The sequence below is a fragment of the Hetaerina americana genome, unplaced genomic scaffold (genome assembly GCF_022747635.1).
Source record: "Hetaerina americana unplaced genomic scaffold, ioHetAmer1.1.p SCAF_1, whole genome shotgun sequence".
In the NCBI taxonomy this organism is placed as follows: domain Eukaryota; kingdom Metazoa; phylum Arthropoda; class Insecta; order Odonata; family Calopterygidae; genus Hetaerina; species Hetaerina americana.
The window spans coordinates 24,972,501-24,991,933 of record NW_027286069.1 but is presented as its reverse complement, the minus strand read 5'-3'; the positions used below and the strand labels follow the sequence as shown (position 1 = coordinate 24,991,933).

The window sequence follows — 19,433 nt, the reverse complement described above, 5'->3', positions numbered from 1 at the left end:
TTTCTTTCCCAATGTTGAATAAACATGGATTTTTGAATTAACCACAACTGTGACAGGGTTTAGTTGGAGGGGCGTGCGGGAGGGGGAGGGGTGGGAAGGGATTCTCACCCTAAATACATAAAGGGGATCTCTAGATTTACAAGACACCAGGACCACTCAGGCCAAACCAGTGTCTACACGTCACCAAAAAAAGAAACACACCCAGATGGGGGTGATTGGGGTCACTGACAACAATTCACACACACACATCCACATTATTGCCCCGTTGCCATCACAATCCTTCAATTTATGCCATGCCCTTGCGTTGATTGATGGGATTTGGTAAAGGTCATGAGAAATGTTATGTCCAGTGCAACAAGTGCCAAACGACAACCTGTGCCCTCATTGATGAGTGCATTTTTCACAATCAGTCACTCTTTGAAGAAAATAACGTTATATAACTGGGAAAAGGAACACATTAACTCATACATCCCATTCAAATAGATTCAGCCATATTGAGTACTACATTTTACGTTATAGTTTTACTCGTGAGACCCTAAATTCTTCACATTTGAGTCTTCATGCAAATTATGTGACAGATTTTCAGGTCATTTGGCCGACATTGGAAATACCTGAAGAGATCAATAATAGGATTCCTTTGATTATAACTTGTGTAATGGCAACAGCACAAATAGAATGGCATGTGTGTTTACTTAGATAGATAGATAGATAGAGGTCTTTATTTGGGCGAAATTGAGACCAAATGGTCCCTTCTTACTTAAATAGTTCCATCCCAATGCTCCCAACTATTTACTTCGAGAGATTTCATTATTATTATTAATCCATGATTTGACTACTTTATTGAAGACATTTTTTGAAGCAGGTAGAACGTATCACAATTTTATGTATTGATGGTTATTTGAATGTTCTTCAGCCCTATTGGTTTAAGTTGATTGCACTGCAAGCTTCTCAAGCAGACAGAATTTTCATGTTAATATTGACAGTGGCAATTATTGTCTATTCCAACAAAATTGTTGCCGTACCAGTAACTGCATTCAGCTTAGCCGTATGTACTACCGTCTGTGCTCATTGTACTGTGTACCCAATATCATTGTATCGTACCTAATTGACTACGAGAATGAATTTGGAGAAAAATTATCATAGTGCTACGAAGGAGAAGGTGACTGTGAAATATATTGCAATCAGTGTTCTGAAGAATTTTTATTCGTGAACATATTTGAGTGCATAATTTAAGCTTTCTCTATTTATGAACTGAAAAAATCGTGGTATAGTTCAGTGGCCTCTTGAAAGATACCAAAGCAGAGAGGAAGATCAATTTGTGAAGATTTTCAGTCCAGTATCAGTCAGTATAGGCTTTGTAGCTTCAGAAATCCTTTTTTTTATCTTCGCTCTCATGATTCAATGAGTACACCATCGGCTCAAAGTTGAATCATCTCTGGGAATGCATTCAATAATAGATACTTTGTCCAGAATGATTTACAGAAGATATAAATTGAGACTTGACATTGAATTACTCACTTGGAGGAACTGAGGATCATTTGTTTTATAATCAACTAACTTGCAAATTCAACCACAATATAATCTAAGGAATGTTATCATTAATATTTCCATAATTTCTTAGAATTTTAATGCTAATCCGTCGTTAATTTAGCATCAACATTCAGCACAGTTTGAGCAAAATAAAATTAAGTTATGCTACTTCAGACACTAGAGTAACTAAACACATCATTATACTATTATACACTGTACATATTTTTCCTTATAAGGAACACATTGAAGATATATTCTTAGGTTAATCGAATCCTGTAATATATAAGGATTTCTAAGGTCACTTCCATTTAGTCATTAGACATAATGCCTGTAATATTCTAGATAGATTCAGATATCAAGCTGTGACATATTTAGCTTATTTAGAGGGAAGAGATTGAAGTGTTGAATTGCAAAGTGTTTAAAATTCAACAATGATTCAAAGTCTCTACAGATTGACTTAGAAAATTATCAAGAAAATCAAACTGCCTGGTCCATAGTCCAGTCACCTTATAAAGTAATGCACATTCTGAGTTCTGGTGTGTGAAAATAGTTCCTAGACAGCTCACCAAAATGATAATAGCTAAGGTAGTGCAAGTAAGTAGACGTTAGCGAGACACTTAGCCCCTATTAACCCTTTTTCGAGTGCATGTGTATTTAAATTCATGTTGATATAACAAGGAGTAATTGCATGTCTCAAAATTGTCTTGAGTTTGCCCACCAGTTACACTTAATAATAATGCAGGAGTACGAAAATTAAAAAAAAAAATAATTTTTTAAATGGGCAAAGATTCATTTAGTTGACGAGAATATACCATTTTCATTAATTAGGGTAGTTCGCCATATTAAATGTTAAAAAAAACCTGAATAGTGGAAAGTATTGATCCTAATGAAGTGATTTGCACGTAGTGTAGCAAACAACCCTTATTTCACTTATGCTGGCATTTGGTTATACGCAAAATATAATGACAGTCACATCACGCAGAAGCAACTCAAATTGACTTTGTTTGAGGAAATCTAATTTGCCATCAGTAGTGAACAGTATCTTTATTCATATTTTTTTAATATTTAATTTGTTTAACTGTCATTGTTACTTGAATGTAGAGGAGTAGTACAGTGGGTAATATGAGTACTGTGCTACTGACCAGAGGGCCCAGGTTCAATTCCAGGTGATGCCTCTAGTTACCCTGAGCTTCACCCAAGCTGTGTGATATTATTCTGGTTCCATGTTTTCCCGGAAAACCATGGAGGGCACAGGGATAAGGAATTGACCTCACACATTGCCCTGTTGATTTATTAATTTCATGTGCCTTTGTGTTTCATTACTGGGTGATCTCTACCCTCACCTATCAAACTAGCCTTTGGATTGATTACTGTGGTTTTATTTGTTTTATTTGTCGTTACTTGAGCCAGATGCCAGCATTAGAGTCTTACCACAATTCCTGGTATCAACTCTGCCGGTGGGCCAACCATGATATTTATTTGAATGTATTCTTTCATACCATGAATATTTCTTCTGCTAAACATATATGTGCTCATGACAACTTTTCCCTGTCTTGTTTCCAGCTTCCTCAGCACTCCCCGTGGGGTGAGTGCCTCCCTCAGCCTCCTCATTCCCTCACACACCGTCAGAATGCCTCTCGGCCTGTCAGGGCCCACTCTGTGGAAGTCACAAACATCGGAGGGTGAGGAATCGGCCCTTGTTCCACCCAGAAACCAAACTGATTCGTCGCCTGCAACAATGTCCTCCCTGCTGTACACCGAGGAGGCACCAGCCCAGCACCCGGCCTCCGGTGGGCCACCAGCGAGGACTGTTCGGGTGGCTTTCGCTGGTACGGAGGAGGTAGGTCGCAGTGGGTCGACTGGTGCTGCCGTTGCTGGTGGTGGGTCCCCGGATGATGACCTTGCTGACTGCATCGACTCGGAGGGATCCTTACTGTCTCAATTCCATGAAGATGCCATCCGACAGGTAAGTTTTCTTTCTGGAATGTACAAAACAGTATTGCTACAAAATTTGTCCAGAAGTTTTTCAAGTTGAGGGAAGCTGACCTCTTTGTGGACTTCTTTTTTGGGAGATAATTATTGTCTTTGGAAGAACTTTTGGGGTGGAAAGGTTTTGCATCGGAAAGGACTCAAAATTGTTAAATTCAGAACAGTCATGAGATTGTATTGCCATTTCAACAAAAATTCCGTTTTTCAAATTAAAAAAAAATTGTTTTCAATTGAAAGAGTTACTGTCATAGGAAATAAAACAGATTCTTTCTAAACTCTCTGGTATTCTCTCAAAGTTTCATGATTTAACTAAAAATTTGAAAAAGATATAACTGATAAAATAATTTCAAAGACCCTGAGTTTTGATGCTTAAAGCTTTATCACTTAAAGATGATGCTCAAGCATTTGAAACTCTTGTTTGTGTAAAATTATTTCATCTGTGATAACTGTTAAAATCATTAAATTACTGTCATTGTATTTCCTGCATTTTTTAAAAATTGAGATTTGTTAAGGTTGAGATATATTAAAGGATTCCTTTGGAATGGCTGACACTCCATCATTTCAAGTTCTCCTTTATTATATCAAGTAAAAAGATGAATCAAATATTGTGCTCGGGGAATTGGAATAGTATTGTGGCAAAGGTACTGGCTTCCCACCCAGTGGTCCCAGGTTCGAATCCTGGAGGCAACACATCTTTCTCAGTGGTGTTCTAATCCGTACTTGAGGCTCTTTGTGGAGATCTCTTTTAGTGAGTACTTCATCCATTGGATGAGACTTTAATTTGTGGAAACCTTGACACATTTTGTAATGATTAGGCTAATGCTGATACCAGTTTTCTCTCCACCCTTCATCCTTTCCCATCCATCCCTAATGGCACAAATGACCTCAGCTGTTGGTCACCTCCCCTCATAACTACTACTACTAGTATGATTTTACTTTTTACCTTTGCTTATTTTTTTCAAATTAATTTGCAGCGGTATTGGGATTTGGACGAAAGTATCCAAGTACAGTAGCTAATGGCCAAAGATCCAAAGATAAATCCTTCTGGACTTAAAGAGCTATTTTGAACATTACATTTTCTCTAGGTGTTATATCTTAAGTAACCACAGGAGATAATATACTGACTTTTTTACTCGTACATACTCCATGCTTTCTTGGATATAGCTAGCTTTAATATTGGCTGTCAATGCATGGGTCATATGACTGCTAAAGTAATCTGCACTATTAGGAATAAGTAATCGGGACAACATAGGAACCAGGAAGATTGAGGAAGGTTGGATAGAAAAAAAAATAAGAAAGTCAATGTTATTGTGTATTCATTTTTGGTGATATTTTATCATAAGGGTAACCACCCCGTTAAAACTACTATGCACCAAATTTGGAATACTACAGTTGTGACAGTGTACTGATGTCACTTCCTCATCACAATGATGTCAGTAGCATTGTATGAAAAAAAGTGCTCAGTCTTGATCCTAGTAAAAAATATTTCTTTTTATGAATTTGCCTTCAATTAAAATAATTATAAGACTGTCAGCTTTGAAGTTAAATTCTAGGTACCCGCCTATCTAGAGCACATAGGTCTTTTGCCTGGACCCTAAATGAAATACGTTCTAGACTAAGTCAGTGGATTGTGAAGTGAAATGATTTATGTATCTTGCCAAAAAGTATCCAAACAAGGAGTAATTTATGATTGTTTGTTGTTGGCACTGCAACAAGTGATGGCATTAATGAAAAATGAATTGAATCCCCATTTTAATATTTTTCTCCTCAAGAAAAAGAGCAGTTTTGCATCATGTCCTAATCGGAGATATTCAAGCCCATGTTCTTCTATGCCGCCGACCCTTCTATCAAAATATAAACTTGTGCTGTACATTTCGAAAATCCTGAGAGTTTTGGATGAATAAATATTGTACCTACGGCAATATAATTTCAACTTCTGCCATGCCTTCATGTTTCCAATGAAAACACTCTCTACGTCACTTGTCTAATATCCTCCCTTTTATCACAACTTCTAACAACCTATTCTACATATTAATATTTCGCTCCATATCCCTTCTTCTGCATTTTTTTACTTTCCCCAGAACGACTTCCTCTCTTGCTCATCCTATTTAATATTTCGAATTTTGTCTCCCTCTCTTGTCACAACTTCTTTTCTCCATTCCCTGCCACATCTACATCTCAAGAAGTCTCCAGTATACATTCATACTCTTGCCACAAAGGATCAGATCTCATACATCCATAAAGTACTATGCTCCACATTAAAAGTTTTAACTTGCCTTTTCTTCCAATCTTAAATCAACATTACCCTCATCTGCTCTCTTCTTCATCTGCAAATGCCTCTTTTGCCTAAGTCTTCCCCTAATTTCCACACTTTTATACCCCAAAATTTACTCCCAAAATGCCACCCAAATAGATTAACCATTCCATCCCCTCTAAGTTTATTTCATCCTGCTTTAATGTTCAACTTATCTCTCCTACTTTTACATATTCTCATTACTTTATTACTTTTGTTTTCCTGTGGTTTATCCTAAAATCCAATGCCATATGTCAATTGTTCCTGTAAACTACTGAATAATAACATTTTAATAATAATAAATTTTATTTGTCCAGCGATCAAGTTGAAACAACTGTTTCACTTGATATAGGACATGTCTGGGGAAAGTAACAAAATATATACTGTGGATACTAGACACATATGTGGCATTATTAATGATAAAATCAGCCACTATATTAACATTTTTAATTTCAAGAACCTTATCAGATTGACTTCAAATGCAGCCACTCTTTTATGGGTCAAAATCTCAGCTGGGAGTTTATTATAAATTAGAAGGCTCATAAAATTTGGACCAGCATCTGCATTTTTCAACTGCAATCCCTTTGGCTGTCTGATGCACTATTTATTGCTTGATCATCTGAGAATCTAACTAAATTAACCATCTCTCTGCCAACTTTTACATCTTGAAATTTTCAAATGATGTATTATCGCATATATTTAGACAACTGAAGATGATGACAATGTATTGAAACCTTGGGTGTGCCAAGATAATTAATTCCAACATTTAAAAAGTGTGCATATCAGTAATTTAAAAATGACTGTCCACAAATTTCAACCTATAGCAAGTGAAAAATTATTCTCGAAAACAAATTTCTGCACTATCAAATTTTTATCTTTGCTCCTTTTTTTTCAGTCTGGCTCAGGATGGTTTCAGTGTCGGGTGATGGCATTGGTTGGCCTTGGTCTTGCTGCCGATGCCGTTGAGATACATGTGGTGCCATTGGCCGTCCCCTCGGCTGAGGTGGAATTTTGTATTGAGGAACCTCGAAAGGGATGGCTTGGTGAGTCATCATACTCGTATTGTGGAGCATAATTTCAATAAATGTTTCATTTGCAGCAACTTAATATATACAAAAATGAGACACAAATTGTGACCACAATTCATTTCACATACTGGAATGTCATTTATGATGCATGATACATATTAGTCTCTGCTGTCGATATGTAGATGGCAGTGCTAGATCCAGAAAATCTTTAAAGATGGGGTATTTACATTCATAAACAAAAATAATTTAACAACCTAATATCCTACAAAGGAAGTTGAAAATCATTAAAATTTGAAACTCATCGTCTTAATTTAAGGATCACAATTCTACCTTGGAGTGCATAATTTTATATTTGAGTGACAGCAGGTATTCAAAATTAGTTTCAGGAATATAATTATTATTAATTCTTGATTTTATTGATGCCATGGAGCTTCATTACTGATTATAATTACTATTCACAACAAGATGACAGTAAATTTACACACTGCAGCAATCAAGATAAAAGGTTGGTTTTTAAAATGGAATATGGTTGTTACCTTGAAATTAGTCTTGAAGTGTGTGAAGTTCAAAAATACAGGTTAGGGGAGGAGCCAGCCTCTTTCCCTGTGCCATCATTTGGTTTTTCATGAAGGTTTGGTAATCAGAAAATCACACACCAGATGCAGCCGTACCAACGGTTCACCTAGGATTTAAAACCAGGCACCACAAGACAGTAGCTGAACTTCCTGTACTAATACTAATTAAATATCATAAATGACCTAAATTCCACGAATACCTAGTGAAAGTTAACTTACTTGAGCAGCTGAAGATGGACTGAATATGTTTCACTTGTGGTTGTAGACAGAGCAAGAACTGGAAGGTCAAGGAACAACGGAGAAACACGATATTTTGCCTAATCTGAAAAGTGGCATAGTGAAAACTGTAAAGGAAGCTTTCTGAAGACATGCACATCTTAAGGAAATTGGGTTTTATAAGTGAAGTACTGGCCCTTACAGAGGAGAGATGAAAGCCCAAGATTTCAAAGGAAGGTACAAGAACAAAGGATGGGCAAAAATATTATAAATGAATAAGGAATAAAGTGAACAGAAATACAAGAAGGGCTGGAGGAGAGTTGTTGAAAATCATGAGTGAATAGACTAACAGCAGGGAGGAGTTCAAAATAGATTAATAAGTCTTGAAAAGCAAATTTAATGAATGCAGAGTGAAGTTCAATGCCACTCAAACCAGGTACGGTAATATTATTACTGATGATGAAAATAAAATAATGATACAAGGTTTGTACAAAAAGTATCGGGAAAAGTTTTGAATAAATAGATTTATTTCAGGTATTGCTACAATGCCTACAAAATTCTTCAAAGTACATCTCTTGACCATCGACACACTTTTGCCAGTAGCTTTTCCATGACTTGAAGGCTCCCTGATTGGTGGATTCCAGAAGGTCCCTATGAAGGCCCCGCGTACAAGTTTCTTTGATGACACTTAGGGTCAGGTGGTGTTATTTAAGGGAGGATTTCACTTCTGGGAATAGGAAATAGTCTGCATATGCCAAATGAGGATTGTAAGGGGGTTGGGGAGCTGTCTTGATGCCATTGCACAAGGTCTTGGCAAGCAGACAATCGAGTCTGCTTATGGTTGTCCGTCCATCCAGACTTTGGGACAAGTTTAGCACAGATCTTTCTCATCGTCAACTTTTAAGTTATAATGGTATGCACTGTCATCTTATCAATGCCTATTCAATCTGCAATCATGTGCACACTTAATCATTAGTCTGAATTCAGCACTTCATGCAAATTTCAGGAAAAAATTGTGACTATACTTTTTATACAAACCTTGTACTTGAGGAGTATACAGAAAAATTTCATAGTATAAGGTAATCGTGGGCATTAATACTCGAGGCATGGGATGGACGCTATTGATGAACGTGATGAAGGAATCCTCATGCTTAGGGCTGAATGCAGTCATGCAATGAGGGAACTTAGAGAAAAACAAAATACCGAGATTTGACTGAAAAACCATCAGAATAAATGAGCAAGGTGGAAGTGCTCATTATCACTCTCGATAATTTATGTATACTTTAGGAAAGCATTAAATGATTTAAAGGAAAACATAATTGGTAATTCTCGAATATTCAGGGAAATGCTAAGTGTGCTACTGTTTGAAGATGACCTACCTGTAAATAGTTTTACTTTTAGAGGAAAGAGAAAAACAGAGAAGGATACAAACCTGTATAGAGATGGGATAGAAAAAGATAACTGATCTCAAAATGAAAACCATATAATTAATGGATTTTATCTTTTGTGAGGAAGATGATTTTCTATTATGACAAAATAAGGAAAGGATGCAGACGAACAAGTGTAATAATTTCACTACTTAGTTAGCGGAATTGCCACCAATTGAAGTATCATGAAGGAAAAACACAAGGCATTAAAGCTCAATTGAGGAAATAATTATAATAGAGTAATAATATTGACAGCTTACACAAATTATCAGGAAATGGATCATAAAAACCTCATTTTGGAGTACCTTTTCAGAGAGAAAAATTAAAATTCAGTACAAAATAGATGATCTGCTGTTACAATTCGACTTTCTCTTGAGAAAGCTGGATTGTAACTGAATGATTCAATGTGTCCCTATGGTTCTTGTATTAATTTAAAACGATGAAATTAATATTAAATCCATTTATGAATAGTTCATAAACAGATATTATGTATATTCAATGTTTAAGCTTTCTTAAAGGGTTTCTGTTAACTCTTTAAACATGCTCTCTCTCTAAATCTGAATAGTGACTCTATCTGAATTGCCAATTATTGAAACTATGCAATAGAGATTGGTTTTTACCCCAAGTTAATCATTATCATTGGAATAAAGGTGGGCTGGTGCTGTTCTATTATCACCATTGAATTCATCAAGTATTGCATGACAAACTCACAAATATGACATCAATTTTATATTAATGCTGCAGAGAAGAAAGAATGTGTTAGAGAGTAAAAATGCTACTATGGGAAAACTTTTTATGATTTCTTTCCTTGATATAGTTGCTGAAATTGACATTCATTTCCCTGCCTTAAGTGGTGACAGCCATAGTCCTACCTAAACTAAAAAGCATATCCTGTGAGCAAAATAAAAAGCATGTTACATGTCTAATTTGACCATAAATTAATACATTAACAAGGGTGTTATTCAGAATTGATTCTAAAATTATTTATTTTCTGAATGAAACCCTATTCTTTCTTTTGCTAATTAGTTCCTGTTGAAAAAATAGATAGAAACCGCTAATTATAGGTATATTGTAGATGAATATTTTCATCTCTATTATATGAGCCATTACAGTTCTTGCATTATTTCATACATTATCTGGCCAGTTTTTCATGAAAACTGCATGAATATCTGTACCATTAATCAATAATTCTTCTGGTGGTTGTCTGTCACTGTCATAATAGCAGGTAGCATTAATTCTTTGATATTCAATAACAATTTCTATGAAAACTAGTATGGTAAGACCATATATATTATTATCATCATTTCTTGGAGTGCACTTAGACCTACAATTAGATGGAATGTTATCAGACAGACATCAAATTCTTAATTTCTGACAAAGGACATATTTTTGGAGCAAATGGTGTAGGTATAAAGTTTAATTAAATGAAAAACTCATGTTATGTTTTCATTCAGTTGATGAAGTAATGCATTATTCTGACATTATATCATCCATTTGGTTGACAAATAATTTTTATTAAATTATTTTCAGAAACTAGGGTGAAAATAAGGACTAATCAATCGCTTCATTTTATCCCTAAATCACATGTTCAGGTGCAATCACATTATTGGGAATGGTGGTCGGCGGGATGGTTTGGGGTAACTTGGCTGACAGAATGGGAAGACGGCGCACTCTCCTGTCAGCTCTAAGTGTCGGAGCCATGTTCAGTGTCATCGCAGCATTTATGCCAACCTATGGCACTTTCATGACCGCACGCTTCTTCTCAGGTTTTGGGTGAGAGAAATAATTTTTCCCTAACTTTGTTTCCTAATCATTATATTTTTCTCAGCCATAATTTTCAGGTCCTCATAATACGAGAAGCATTGTTAATTTCAGCAGAAATTTCTCAGTGGTTTTAACAGTGACTTTGGATAGGAAAATTTAATATTTGAGCAAAATAATCATGGTAAAAAGAAAATTACTAAAGAAATAAAAATATTATTACTTGAAATGTAAGCTGGATGGAAATATTTTGTAAACTTTGACTGAGAGGTGAGATAATATGGGAGTGTACAAGAATACCAGCTAGAGTGAAAAGGAAGCACTAAGTTTGATATTCTCTAAAGTAACTTTAAAAGGGGAAAATGGAGAATTATGAGGAACTCTCTGAAAGAATAATCATTTTCACTTGTTAGAAAAAGGATCCAGCTTCCAAATTATTTATCAAGTACTTTGTAGTCTTTTAAAAATGACTCATCAACTTCTGCTGTGACTTCCGAAGAGGTTTCAAATATTTTAAGAGGGGAAGACCCAATCTTATTTACTGCCTTTTGTATCTCTAGCAAAATGATATAAGTTAATTTCCAAACTATTGTCCTACACAGCTCAGTTATTTTAATGTTGCTTTACATCATTTTATATTGCCATATATATATATATATATATATATATATATATATATATATATATATATATATATATATATATATATATATATATATATATATATATATATAATTCCCGGGCAAATCTCTGGGCACCTGCAGCTCCACCCAAGCTATGTGATTTTTTGGTTACCAGATCTTCCTGGGAAACCATAACTGGCACAGGGAAAGGAACTGGCCCACCTACCTTGATGCATGAATTCCACAATTTACTAAGCCGTCGGGCTTTGTTCTGGGGGAACTCTATCAACATCTAACAAATCGACCTTCGGGTATATATATATAACCATAAACACAGTAGGTGATGGTAGAGTTCACCCAGTACTAAGCCCGACTGCATGTGAAAGTCACACATCAGGGTAGGGGGGCCGTTATGGTTTCCCATGAAGATCTGGTGCCCAAAAAATCATATAGCTTGGGTGGAGCTGTTCATAGTGCCTTGCCGGGGAATCGAACCCAAGCCCCTTCAGTCAGCAGTCCAATGCTCTACCCCCTAGATGACCACAACCCACATATATTCGCATATATATGTATGTATGTATAAATCTATAACATAAACACAAGTATGTATGTTACTGCATACATTTGTGTAAATATATTTGCCCCATGTTATTATTTGTTGTTCAACTCCCTATTTTACACTGAATAAAAGATGATTAGTTTAGGTCTCATGTGTTGTTGAATCCTGAATCTCTATTCTCAGTAATCCTGGATTTTTCCTCATGCACATATTAATACTTCAAAATATCTGCACCTTTACTGATCACAGCATATGTGTTCCTTGTTTCAATTGGATAACCTCACTTTTCTATACAGTTTACCAATAATCATGGTAGAATTAAGACAATACAAATTTCTGGAAATTAAATTTAAACCCTTTAAAGTAACACTTGTTAATAGTCTGCCCTCTTTGAGTTTTTGACCAAAATTTTGGCTTTATTAATTTGAACTATATATTAGCATAATAATGATTGAATTCAATCAATTTTAAAATGAAGACACTTTATAGTAGTTTGTTTATGAATCATTCACAAGTAAGAGCATGTTGATTTTGAAGCGCATGAACTTAATGAAATATGTGTCCTAAAATATCAATAATTCAAAGATAATTTTGAAAAATAATTTATTTTCTTTCATTCTATTCAGAATGGGAGGATCATTACCAGTAACCTTGACTTACGTCAGTGAATTTGTGCCAAAATCTGATAGAGGTCGGTGGATGTGTTGGATGTTAGTCTTCTGGGCTCTAGGAGGCATATTCGTTGCACTGATGGCTTGGGCTATTATTCCTAGGACAGGTTAGTACTATGTTACCTATTTCCTATTTGGGTAAAATACATTAACATAAAATGTCAACCCAATATTTTTTAATCATACAAAATGAAAGGTTCCTAAACCTTCCCATGCTTGTTATCTAGTGATAAACAACCAGTGAGTGATTGGTGGGAATACTTTAATGGAGTTATCTACCATTTTATGCCATGAATTTCCTGCTTCATTACTTGCAAAAGAGTGGAAAACAAATGGTGAACATATGATTTAAAAACAGTGAACAAGTAGTGACTTAGAGTTATGAACTGTGTATTTTTTTAATAATTATTTTACCATTGACGCATTTCAGTTCACTCACTGCTGATCTTTTCCTAGACTTGGGAATTCATAACCGATTTTCATAGTTTTTTTTAAACTAATTATCCCACTGTTTACATTTTTTTGTTGTTTTTTTAGTGGTGAAATGAATTAAATACTGTTTTAAATTTTAGAAATTATTAACATTCCGAACTTTTGAATTTGCTTTATTTTACTTGGTTGTAGAATTTTGACATCTATGCTAAATTGTAATGCATCATAATTTCTACATAAAATTATATTCAATTATCTCCCAATGAATAAATGAAAATACGATCTTTTAATGAATGGCCAGCATTGCTTTGGAGCTTGTTGAAAATATATTTTAAACTCAATCACATCCATTTGTCTGGCTGTATTTAAAAACAATCTGTATGACCATCGGTAGCAGACGTTCATTCCTGAGCACCTCCTTGAGAGTATAATATGATAAAATATTCCTCCTTGTAAAGATACTTAGATATTTTGGTTTATCCCTACAAGTGCAGGTAAAGTTGAACATTTATATCTATAGTTTCATTTAACTCAAGCTATCCGTAGAAGCCATAACTTTGGGAAAATTACATCTTTCCAAATCATCATGCAACTCCAAATTTTCAAATGTTATTAGACATTTAATTATTTTTTTTTTATTGCTAGACCCCTTTTCCTTGCTATTCTAGACCCTACTTCAAAGTGTACAATTTCAGGTCACAATGATTCTGCTACTGATTTGACACATTTCAAAAGTTTTTTTTTAAATTTAAGCTGTTTACATAAAATTTTTGTAGCTGTGTGCATTTCACATAATTTTTTACACTAGAACCTATGCAAAATAACAATGCATGACACCAAAATGAATATGTTTGTGTGCTAATTTAAGCTATTTGTTACGCTAACAAGCTGATTCTGAGTTTTGATTCTCCTAGACCACAAGCGTCATTAATTTCATGTTTAATTGACATCTCTGTTTCAGAGAATTATCTGGGGATTTATCAAATTGCAGTCTCATTTATTGCGGTCCTATTTCTAAGGGCACACAATTTTTAGAATAATTATGAGATATTTTTATTTGAAATTTTATCTTCAAATAACATTGTGATGATAGGAAAAAAGTTTCCATGTTACATTTTAAATTTTAACACGATTTTGTTTCATCTGGCAAATTTCAAGCTACTCCTGACGTGGATTATCGCTGATAATCTCCTTACAAAATCATTTAAGTCCATTATAAAAGTAAGGGAACCTGTGAAAACATTTCTCTTCATTAATTACTCAGCCTTCAGCATAAGCCATTAAGGTTTACTGAACTTCAAAATGGAGTGGTCCGAACAGATTGATCTCTTGATACATTAAACCCTACTGTTAACTTCTTCATGAAATTTAGTTTCCTCTCTTTTATTATATTCATTGAATGAACATTCATTTATGATAGGATATATCATCCAATTGGATATAAACTGATGCAATCAACTTTTTGTATGTAAGTATATGTAAAATATGATATGCCTTCCATGCCAAAAAAATTGAAATTACTTGCTGTACAAAGTGCTCTCTAAGTAAGGTTACATTGTATGTGTATTTTTGTTTGGCATATTAATTCTTTAGTGGTTTAACCATGTTTTTACCTATACATGAGGTTCAGTAATGTTGTAGCTCAGAGATGAATATTCAGCAGGCTTCACAATATGTCCCTGTACAGCATCAATAAAAGTCGCTTTATTTAATTAATTGTATAAAACAAGAATAAATCAAGTTTAACATTTAGTTTGTGAAAACAGACTGTGTACACAATTAACCATAAAATGTTTGTGTCATGAAAGGCACTTATCTCGTTTTGAGTATCAAAATAAAAGGAAAACTTTGAAATACTCATATGTTGACATAAATAATAAGTTTTCACAAGAGTAAATATATTTATTGAAAAATTTGCTTTGGTCAAATAAAATTTTCTGAGCAAATCATGTTAAATCAGCACAACTACACGTAACAATCTTTGAATTTTGTTATCAGCAGTAATTTCATCTGAGGATTAGTTGATTGCAACCCTAAAATTCTTCTCTCTCACCCACTGGATTTTCTATGCCCTGATTGCTTTTTTGCCATGTGTCCCCCAACACAATTGGCCTACATAATCATCTCTTAGTCCTCCCTAAGGTACTCCTCCTTCAAAATTTTACATTATGTTCTCAGCAAGCCCTCTGACTTGTATTCCATGTCATTCAGCCTCTCAGTACATGTACATGTATGCTGTTTCCTTCAGTAGATGTGCTTATGATCCTCAGTTCATTTTTACTCAAGATATAACTTAAGTAATTTGTAATAGTAATTTGATAAGCAGCTTTATTCATCATATTTTTTTTGTGGGTCTGTTATGAATTTTATGATGCAATAATTTTATAGCTAAGTTATGAAACTCTGCCCTTTGACATTTTAAGAGTTGATTCGGTCAGTTGAAATAACTGTTGTAAAACTTTTGAATTTACAGTTGAAAAATTGTTTAATGTATTTGCTGTCAAAACCTATTGCCTTTAGTGGATATATTATTTTAAATTCAACAACCAACTATCAACATAGTAGTTGTGAATCTGAATATTTAGTATTGAATTGCAACATTTACTGTTAGATGATACTATGTATTGAAACCTGGGGTCATAATATTAAAACATTAGGTGGAACAAAGCTTCAATTTTTCTTTCAGTGACTTAAAATTCAGCTGTTAATGTTAAATTTTACCAATTACCATTGAAGTTTAACAGTTATTGGTAAATTTCAACAAACAGTTACTGTTAAATTTCTGCAAGAACTTAAATTTAAACAGTTTTCTTTTGAAATTCAACTGTTTTTTCTCAAAGGGGTAAAAAATATATTATATACGAGGGTCATCCGGAAAGTAGTACCCGTTCGTGGAATAAAGACACAAAAGTAAATATTAACAAACATAAAAAATTTTATTTGAAAGAGGATACTTTAAACTACTTCTCAACATAATCTCCAAGCAAATTAAGGCATTTGTCATAATGTGTGACAAGTTTCTGTATTCCTGCTGCATAGTCCTTCGCCGCCAGCTCATTGAGATACAGGGTCACTCCTTCTTTAAGTTCTTCATCGCTGTCAAATCTTTTTCTTGCCAAAAAGTCTTTAAGCTTTGTAAAGAGATGAAAATCTGAAGGGGCCAAGTCCGGGCTATACGGTGGATGGTCGAAAGTTTCCCATTTGAATTGCTGCAAAAGTTTTTGTGTTATCCCAGCTGCATGAGGCCTGGCATTGTCATGAACGAGAATGACACCAGTAGACAATAGACCTCGCCGCCGATTTTGTATTGCCCGCCGTAATTTCTTTAATGTTTCACAATACGCATTGGCATTAATAGTGTCTCCACGGGCCATAAAATCAATAAGCAATACACCTCGTCGATCCCAGAAAATGGTTGCCATGAGTTTCCTGGTGGACAGAACTGTCTTGAATTTTTTTGGTTTGTTTGGTGAATGAGCATGATGCCACTCCATTGACTGTCGTTTACTCTCAGGTGATGCATAACAAACCCATGTTTCGTCACCAGTAATTATGCGAGTCAAGAAAGAGTCTCCTTCATCAGAATAACGTCCCAAAAACGTCAGTGCTGCAGCCATACGCTTGGTTTTGTGCTCATCTGTAAGCTTGCGAGGGACCCATCTTGCACAAATTTTTGCATAATGCAGATGGTGTTTAACAATTTCATGAACAATTGTTCGAGAAACATTGGGAAAATGCTCACAGATGTCATCAATTGTGACGCGCCGATCGTTCCTCACGAATTCGTCAACTGAGCTCACCAGTTGGTCTGTAATGACAGACGGTCTCCCCGAACGCTCATCGTCGTGTGTGTTCCCCCTCCCCATGTTGAAGTTGCGACACCACCGCCGAACAGACGACTCGTCCATTACATTGTCTCCATACACCTCCTTTAATTGGCGGTGAATATCACATGGGCGAACGTTTCTTGCATTGAGGAATTTAATCACTGCCCTCACTTCACAACTGGCGGCGTTCTCAATTTTTTTAAACATTGTAAACAATCACAGAAACAACACAGGCAATGCTAGCGTCACGCAACTTGGCTCAGAGAAGGCAGACAAGCCACTGAAGCTATCTGACCTCGTCCAGCGGCTACTCGCGTCGTCAGCACTTCATGCGGCACGAACGGGTACTACTTTCCGGATGACCCTCGTGTGTGTGTGTGTGTGTGTATATATATATATATATATCATCAAAGGATGGGATACTTGTGTTTAAAAAATGTTCAAATTAATGAAGCTATTTGATTATTTTCAACATTTTATTTTTGTGATATTTTTTCGCCAACATGAAGGTTTGGAAGTCGTTGAAGAAAACTCAGAGCACTTTAGTGCATGGCATCGCTTCCTGCTTGTTTGCTCATTACCTACGTTGGCAGCAATTGTAAGCCTAGTCGTCTTCCTCCCAGAGTCACCCAGATACCTCATGGAGGCTGGACGGGATGTGGAAGCCATGCTTGTTTACCAGGTGAACTTAACTCCATTTGGTTATTCTCCTTCTTCCAACTGTCTGGATAAACATCCATTTCTGTATAATTATGACTGCCAGTGGATGAATGAGTAGAATTAACGAGTGAAAAACAGCTAACCACAATTTCAATGAGTGGACCTAATTTTGAATTAATAATTGAAGTTTAATTGAGATTTCACTGATGTAACTAGAATTTAGTAGCTTTTAATGATATATGAGTAGCTTGATTTTTTTATGCATTATATTTTTTTATGCAGTCTAATTATTATTAATTACCCATGGGATGTATAAATTACATGCAATTGCTATTCAATGAATAAGCAAATGTCCTCCAATATCCAAGCATGGATAATCATATATGACATTAAATGTACCAGGTCCCCGTCCCATAAACCGGGTGAACCGATTTTTTCGGGTGAAGCAGATGACTGGAATGGGATGATTTGTGGCGGGAAAAATGGTGAGAGGTCTTTGGAAAGTACCACAACCTGCATCAGTTGTGTGCGGCCCATTACAGTCCGCAGATCGCTGCTAGACTGAACCCCTTTTTAGGGGTTGCATAACAAATTCACAATGCCACCATCCATGGAGCAATGATATGCCATAAAATATCTGTGTTAAATTCAGGAAATCAGGTTTCAAGACCATGACCGTGGTTAAGGATGCTTATAGAGATGGAGGAATGTCCCAATTGATGGTTTTCCTCTTGTAAAGGATGTTGTGTGAGGGTAATGAGGAGGAAGTTTGACAATGAGGAATGCCCTGGACATCAATCAACAACACAGTGTGATGAAAATGTGCAAAAAGCGAGATACATGCTCAATTCTGATTGACCACCCAAGGATCAGGATGTTAGGAGAGTGCAATATTCAGAAAACCACTGTGCATTGCATTCTTACGGAAGACTTAGCCATGAGGAAGGTGTGCCAAGATGCTCCCCAAGGTGCTGTCGGAAGACTGCTTGTATGACAATCTTGCCTTGGACCACTGTGAAAGTGACCCAAATTTTTAAGAATCGGGGTTTACTGGTGATTAGACATGGGCCTTTGAGTATGACCCAAGTACAACCCCTTTGAGCACCATTTTGAGCCACTGGATTATATCAAAGATGTCACGACGAGATGCCTGAATGATGGTCCTGTTGGTAACTTACAAGAAGCATACCATATGTGTGGCAGAGATGCCGAATTCCATGTGTTGATGCATTAGGGTACTATTTTGAAGAGTTTTAGTAATTTTTACTTTGATCTGCAATAAAATTTTCCCCCTGTTTATTCTACTTATTTTTTTAGGACAGATCCTGTATATCCATTGTATATGCAGCAGAATTTGGCTTTAGATTTATCAATGTGGTTCTATATTAATTAGTTTTCCAAAAAGTGTGAACAAAGTTACCATATTTTGAAATTTCATTATTGAATTAGTGTTAATTTCATTTCAACTATTGTGTGGTGCTGGGTGTCTATGTGTATACACTAAATATCCATAGAAGCATGTGGATGGGTATCCAACCATGGAAATACAATGTATACCAATTACCTAAATAATCATGGATCGGATATGCGATGCATAAAGTGGATGTATATTGGACAATTTGTGCTGTGTGTCTCCATGCATATGATTGTTAAATAATTTTAAATTATAAAGTTGAAAATGAACACCTTTTAATCAAAAGTCACCATTTCTCAATTTTTCATACATCTCTGAAGAACTACCATTACCGAGAGTGAAGACAGAATGACAGCAGTGAACATGTTGCAAAAATGTGGGACTCAGTGTTTCACTAATTTATCAAAAAAATCAGTGATGCTGTTAAG

The 19,433-nt window shown here is 35.4% G+C and overlaps 1 protein-coding gene across 3 annotated transcripts in view; it reads left to right on the top strand.

The window, feature by feature from the left end:
* The window catches only part of LOC139689341 (synaptic vesicle glycoprotein 2A-like), a 48,028-nt gene that overhangs the window by 5,720 nt on the left and 22,875 nt on the right, over nt 1–19,433 (top strand). For 2 of the 3 annotated variants that reach the window (XM_071586432.1, XM_071586427.1), the window contains exons 2-6: nt 3,094–3,496; nt 6,708–6,855; nt 10,651–10,831; nt 12,628–12,779; nt 17,441–17,613. In XM_071586432.1, coding sequence (XP_071442533.1) covers nt 3,161–3,496; nt 6,708–6,855; nt 10,651–10,831; nt 12,628–12,779; nt 17,441–17,613 — 990 coding nt within the window. In that variant the 5' untranslated portion in view covers nt 3,094–3,160. Of the gene's footprint in view, nt 1–117; nt 2,125–3,093; nt 3,497–6,707; nt 6,856–10,650; nt 10,832–12,627; nt 12,780–17,440; nt 17,614–19,433 lie in introns of those variants that run through there. The other variant, XM_071586439.1, reaches the window with a different exon arrangement.